General features: G+C 52.7%; 1 protein-coding gene across 1 annotated transcript; it reads left to right on the plus strand.

Moving 5' to 3' along the window:
* The first annotated feature begins 361 nt into the window (after positions 1-361).
* LOC121870646 (putative protein CRIPAK) lies at positions 362-937 on the plus strand. The gene has a single exon (XM_042372524.1). It carries the CDS (start codon positions 362-364, stop codon positions 935-937), a length of 576 nt encoding a protein of 191 aa, XP_042228458.1.
* Positions 938-6,763: the final 5,826 nt, after the last annotated feature.

The following is a 6,763-nucleotide window of genomic DNA, read 5'->3' on the forward strand; positions in this document are numbered from 1 at the left end:
ACCCTCATGCTCTCACACCTCATGATCTCACACCCTCCTATTGCTCTCACACCTCTCACATGCTCTCACACCCTCATGATCTCACACCCTCATGCTCTCATACCCTCATGCTCTCACACCCTCATGCTCTCACACCCTCATGCTCTCACACCCTCATGCTCTCACACACTCATGCTCTCACACCCTCATGCTCTCACACCCTCACTTGATCTCACACCTCTCACACCCTCATGCTCTCACACCCTTGCTCTCATACCTTCATGCTCTCACACCCTCATGCTCTCACACCCTCATGATCTCACACCTCATGCTCTCACACCCCTCAGCCCAACCTCACACACCCTCATGATCTCACACCCTCATGCTCTCCTTACCCTCATGCTCACACCCTCACATGCTCTCACACCCTCATGCTCTCACACCCTCATGCTCTCGCACCCTCATGCTCTCACACCTCATGCTCTCACACACTCATGCTCTCACACCTCATGCTCCTCACCCTCATGATCTCACACCTCTCACCCTCATGCTCTCACCCTCATGCTCTCCTTGCCCTCATGCTCTCACACCCTCATGCTCTCACACCCTCATGCTCTCACCCTCATGCTCTCACACACTCATGCTCTCACACACACTCATGCTCACACCCTCATGCTCTCACACCCTCTGTCTCACACCTCATGCTCTCACACCTCTCACACCTCATGCTCTCACCTCACACCTCATGCTCTCACACCCTCATGATCTCACACCCTCATGCTCTCGTACCCTCATGATCTCACACCCTCATGCTCTCACACCCTCATGCTCTCACACCCTCATGCTCTCACACCCCTCATGCTCTCACACCCCTCATGCTCTCACACCTCATGCTCTCACACCCTCATGTTCTCACACACTCATGCTCTCACACCCTCATGCTCTCACACCCTCATGATCTCACACCTCTCACACCCTCATGCTCTCACACCCTCATGCTCTCCTTGCCCTCATGCTCTCACACCCTCATGCTCTCACACCCTCATGCTCTCATACCCTCATGCTCCTCACACCCTCATGCTCTCACACCCTCATGCTACACCCTCATGCTCTCACACACTCATGCTCTCACACTCATGCTCTCCACCTCTCATGCTCTCACACCTCATGATCTCACACCCTCATGATCTCACACCTCATGCTTCACACCTCATGCTCTCACACCCTCATGCTCTCTCACACCCTCATGCTCTCACACCCTCATGATCTCACCCTCATGCCACCACCCTCATGCTCTCACCCTCTCATGCTCTCACACCCCTCATGCTCTCACACCCTCATGCTCTCACACCCTCATGCTCTCACACCCTCATGCTCTCACACCTCTCACACCCTCATGCTCTCATACCCTCATGATCTCACACCCTCACACCCTCATGCTCTCACACCTCATGCTCTCACACCCTCATGATCTCACACCTCATGCTCTCACACCTCTCACACCCTCATGCTCTCACCCCTCTCACACCCTCAGCCTCTCACACACTCATGCTCTCACACCCTCATGCTCTCACACCCTCATGATCTCACACCCTCATGCTCTCACACCTCTCACACCCTCATGCTCTCACACCCTCATGATCCACACCTCATGCTCTCGCACCTCATGATCTCACACCCTCATGCTCTCACATCCTCATAATCTCAAGCCCCCTCACACCATGCTCTCACACCCTCATGATCTCACACCTCTCACACCTCATGCTCCTCACACCCTCATGATCTCACACCCTCGCTCTCACACCCTCATGCTCTCACACCCTCCTTGATCTCACACCCTCATGCTCTCACACCCTCATGCTCTCACACCCTCATGATCTCACACCCGCATGCTCTCACACCTCTCACACCTCATGCTCTCACACCCTCATGATCTCACACCCTCATGCTCTCGCACCTCATGATCTCACACCTCATGCTCACATCTCATAATCTCAAGCCCTCACACCCTCATGCTCTCACACCCTCATGCTCTCACACCCTCATGCTCTCACGCCCCTCACACCTCATGCTCTCACACCCTCATGCTCTCGCACCTCTCACACCCCCTCATGCTCTCACACCCTCATGCTCTCACACCCTCATGCTCTCACACCCTCATGCTCTCACCCTCATGCTCTCACACCCTCATGCTCTCATGCTCTCACACCCCCATGCTCTCACACCTCATGCTCTCACGCCTCTCACACCCTCGGTATCACCCTCATGCTCTCCCTCCCACCCCCATGCTCTCATACCTCTCACACCCTCATGCTCACACCCCCACACCTCATGCTCTCACACCTCTCACACCCCATGCTCTCATCACCACCACTGCTCTCACACCCCTCACACCCTCATGCTCTCACACCTCTCACCCTCATCCCTCACACCTCACCTCCTATGCTCTCACACCCCTCACACCCTCATGCTATCACACCCCTCGACCTAACGCCTCTCTCACACCACACACACACACACACACACACACACACACACACACACACACACACACACACACACACACACAGATAATGGATAACAAAAACCTGAAGAAAACAATCGAGTCTGAAGGGGTTGACAAATACCAAATGAAAGAGAGAGAGAGAGAGAGAGAGAGAGAGAGAGAGAGAGAGAGAGAGAGAGGTTCTCGTCGTCTGGGTCGGGTTTGTTGTGTCTGCATTTTCTCTCTCTTGATCGTTTGGGTCAGTTCTACTGGCTGAGAGAGACACTGGTTGAGAGAGACACTGGTTGAGAGACACTCTGAGTTTGAGAGATAAGTAAAGGAGAAAATATAATAAAAACAAACAATATATATATATATATATATATATATATATATATATATATATATATATATATATATATATATATATATATATATATATATATATATATCGTAACTCTTGACATGAGAGAGATAGCTGAGACACACTACTGAGAGATACATTCACAGGAAGCTTAATAATTATCTCTCAACACTCGTGCCGGCGGTGGAGACATGGGGAGAGATGATTCACTTAAAGAGACAGAACGTGCGGGTATGAAGATGTATAAAGAAAAAGTGTGTGTGTGTGTGTGTGTGTGTGTGTGTGTGTGTGTGTGTGTGTGTGTGTGTGTGTGTGGTGTGTGTTTAGAAAAATCTTGTGTGTTAAAAAAATGTGTGTGTTAAAAGAAAGTGTGTGTGTTAAGACAAATGTGTGTTAAAATAAATTGTGTTAAGATAAAGCGAGTATGAAGAGGGAGGCAGAAAACAGGGAGCGAGGCAGCATCAGGGAAGGAGGTAGTGTCAGGGAACGAGGTAGTGTCAGGGAACGAGGTAGTGTCAGGGAACGAGGTAGTGTCAGGGAACGAAGTAGTGTAAGGGAGCGAGGTAGTGTAAGGAGCAAGGTGTCAGGGAACAGGTAGTGTCGGGAGGAGGTGTGGGAACGAAGTAGTGTCGGGAGCGGGCAGCATCGAAGGAGGTAGTGTCAGGGAACAGGTAGTGTCAGGAACGAGGTAGTGTCAGGAACGACTAGTGTCAGGGAGGAAGTAGTGTAAGGGGCGAGGTAGTGTCAGGAACGAGGTAGTCAGGGAACAGTGAGTGTCAGGGAAGGAGGTAGTGTCAGGAACGAAGTAGTGTCAGGGCAAGTAGTGTCAGGGAACGGGTAGTGTCAGGGAAGCGATGGGGAACGAGGTAGTGTGGGAACAGGTAGTGTCAGGGAACGAGTAGTGTCAGGAGAAGGTAGTGTCGAGACGAAGTAGTGTCAGGGAACGGAGGTAGTGTCAGGGAACGAGGTGGTCAGAGACGAGGTGGTCAGGAAACGAGGTAGTGTCAGGGAACGAGGTAGTCAGGGAACAGAGACAGTGTCAGGGAACGAGGCAGTGTCAGGGAACGAGGTAGTGTCAGGGAACGAGGTAGTGTCAGAACGAGGTAGTGTCAGAACAGAAGTAGTGTCAGGGGCGAGGTAGTGTCAGGAACAGGTAGTGTCAGGAACGAGGTAGTGTCAGGGAACAGGTAGTGTCAGGGAACGAGGCAGTGTCAGGGAACGAGGTAGTGTTAGGGAACGAGATAGTATCAGGGAAAGAGGAAGTATCAGGGAAGAGGTAGTGTGTCAGGGAACAGAAATGGAGTATCAGGGGCAAGGCAGCATCAAGGAACGGTGAGTGTCAGGGAACAGGTAGTGTCAGGGAACGGGGTAGTGTCAGGAACGAGGTAGTGTCAGGGAACAGGTAGTGTCAGGGGCGAGGTGAGTGTCAGGGAACGAGGTAGTGTCAAGGAACAGGTAGTGTCAGGGAACAGAGGTAGTGTCAGGAACAGGTAGTGTCAGAATGAATGAGTGTCAGGAACGAGGTAGTGTCAGGGAACGAGGTAGTGTCAGGGAACAGGTAGTGTCAGGGAACAGGTAGTGTCAGGGAACAGGTAGTGTCAGGGAACGAGGTAGTGTTAGGGAACGAGGTAGTATCAGGGAAAGAGGAAGTGAGGGAAAGAGGTGGTCAGGGGACAGAAGTAGTTTCAGGGGCAGGCAGCATCAGGGAGACAGGTAGTGTCAGGGAACAGGTAGTGTCAGGGGCAGGTAGTGTCAGGGAACAGGTAGTGTCAGGGAACGAGGTAGTGTCAGGAGCGAGGTAGTGTCAGGAACAGGTAGTGTCAGGGAGCAGGTAGTGTCAGGGAACAATGGTGTCAGGGCAGGTAGTGTCAGGAACAGATAGTGTCAGGGAACGAGGTAGTGTCAGGAGACAGTGTGTCAGGGACAGGTAGTGTCAGGGAACGAGGTAGTGTCAGGGAAGCAGGTAGTATCAGGGAACGAGGTGAGTGTCAGGGAATGAGGTAGTGTCGGGGAACGAGGTAGTCAGGGAGCGAGGTAGTGTCAGGAACGAGGTAGTGTCAGGGAACGAGGTAGTCAGGGAGCGAAGGTGAGTTCAGGAACAGGTAGTGTCAGGAACGAGGTAGTGTCAGGGAACAGGTAGTGTCAGGGAACAGGTAGTGTCAGGGAACGAGGTAGTGTCAGGGAACAGGTAGTGTCAGGGAACAGGTAGTGTCAGGGAACGAGGTAGTGTCAGGGGCAGGTAGTGTCAGGGAACGAGGTAGTGTCAGGGAACAGATAGTGTCAGGGGAGCGAGGTAGTATCAGGGAACGAGGTAGTGTCAGGGGAGACGAAGTGTCAGGAACGAGGTAGTGTCAGGGGAACGAGGTAGTGTCAGGGACGAGGTAGTGTCAGGAAGCGAGGTAGTGTCAGGAACGAGGTAGTGTCAGGGCAAAGGTAGTCAGGGAACGAGGTAGTGTCAGGAACAGGTAGTGTCAGGAACAGGTAGTGTCAGGGAACTGAGGTAGTGTCAGGGAACGAGGTAGTGTCAGGGAACGAGGTAGTGTCAGGGAAGGAGTAGTGTGGGGAATGAGGGGTGGTGTCAGGGGAAGGGGTAGTGTCAGGGAACGAGGTAGTGTCAGGGAACGAGGTAGTGTCAGAGATGAGGGAGTGTCAGGGAAAGGGTAGTGTCAGGGAACGAGGTGGTGTCAGGGGACGAGGTGTGTCAGGGGAATGGGGAGTGTCAGGGAACAGGGTGAGTGTCAGGGAATGAGGTAGTGTCAGGAGGTAGTGTCAGGGGGCAAGGAAGGGCAGTGTCAGGGGAACGAGGTAGTGTCAGGGAACAGGTAGTGTCAGGGAACGAGGTAGTGTTCGGGGACGAGGAGTGGTGTCAGGGAGCGAGGTGCTATTAGGGAACGAGGATAGTGTCGGGAACAGGGCAGTGTCAGGGACAGATGAGTGTCAGGGAACGAGGTAGTGTCAGGGACGAGTAGTGTCAGGGAACGAGAGTAGTGTCAGGGGCCGAAGTAGTGTCAGGGAAAAGGTAGTGTCAGGGACACGAGTAGTGTCAGGGGAGCAGGTAGTGTCAGGGAACGAGGTGAGTGGCAGGGGGGCAGGGCAGCAGCAGGGAGCGAGGCAGCAGCAGGGAGCAAGGACAGCAGCAGGGGCGAGGCGGCAGCAGAACCAGGGGGTGAGGGGCAGGGCAGCTGCAGGGGAACCCAGGCAGCTGCAGGGCAGGGGCAGCAGCAGAGACGAGGCAGCAGCGGGGAGCAGGGCAAGCAGGGGCGGGACAGCAGCAGGGGCAGAGACAGCAGCAGGGGGCGAGGACAGCAGCGAGGGAGGCGCAGGCGAGGACAGGCATGGCAGTCGAGAGAATGTCTTCATTAGAGGCAACAGAAAATGCAGGGGAAATATACTAGACTTGGAGTTGAGGACGAAAGCTAAGACGCGTTTAGCCGTTAAGCGTCGGTTAAGCTGCCACACTGACGTTTCTAAGGAATTAGCTTTCCTACACCAGGTAAAGCTCAGACAGCTATCATTCGGTGTATGTAATTTAGTGCATATACCTTGTCGCTTTCATACGCTTGACTGTACGTTTGGAACAGTGTGGATGGCCGACACTGTACTCGACTGCCTTCATCTCCCCAACTATGAAGGCAGGTACCCATTCACTGCTGTGTGTGTGTGTGTAGAGAGAGAGAGGCAAACTATAATAATTGTATCGTCTCTTTGTCTCCACTCCAGCAGGGATAATGAGTCCCAGGTGTTTGTGTTGTGGTCTATTTGTCTCAGCCTCTTCTTGCTTCTCTGTGATCTACACTAACCTAACCCCTAACCAAGTCTTATACACACACACACACACACACACACACACACACACACACACATATACATGCAGACACAACTGCTTTCTCATCTTCAAAACGGTCTCATTCAAGAAGCTTCTTTATATCAGTGAA

The sequence above is a fragment of the Homarus americanus genome, unplaced genomic scaffold (assembly GCF_018991925.1).
Source record: "Homarus americanus isolate GMGI-L3 unplaced genomic scaffold, GMGI_Hamer_2.0 scaffold32583, whole genome shotgun sequence".
Lineage (NCBI taxonomy): Eukaryota > Metazoa > Arthropoda > Malacostraca > Decapoda > Nephropidae > Homarus > Homarus americanus.

Coding starts and splice junctions, on each gene's coding strand:
- LOC121870646 (XM_042372524.1), top strand. CDS start 362: ATGCTCTCCTTACCCTCATGCTCACACCCTCACATGCTCTCACACCCT.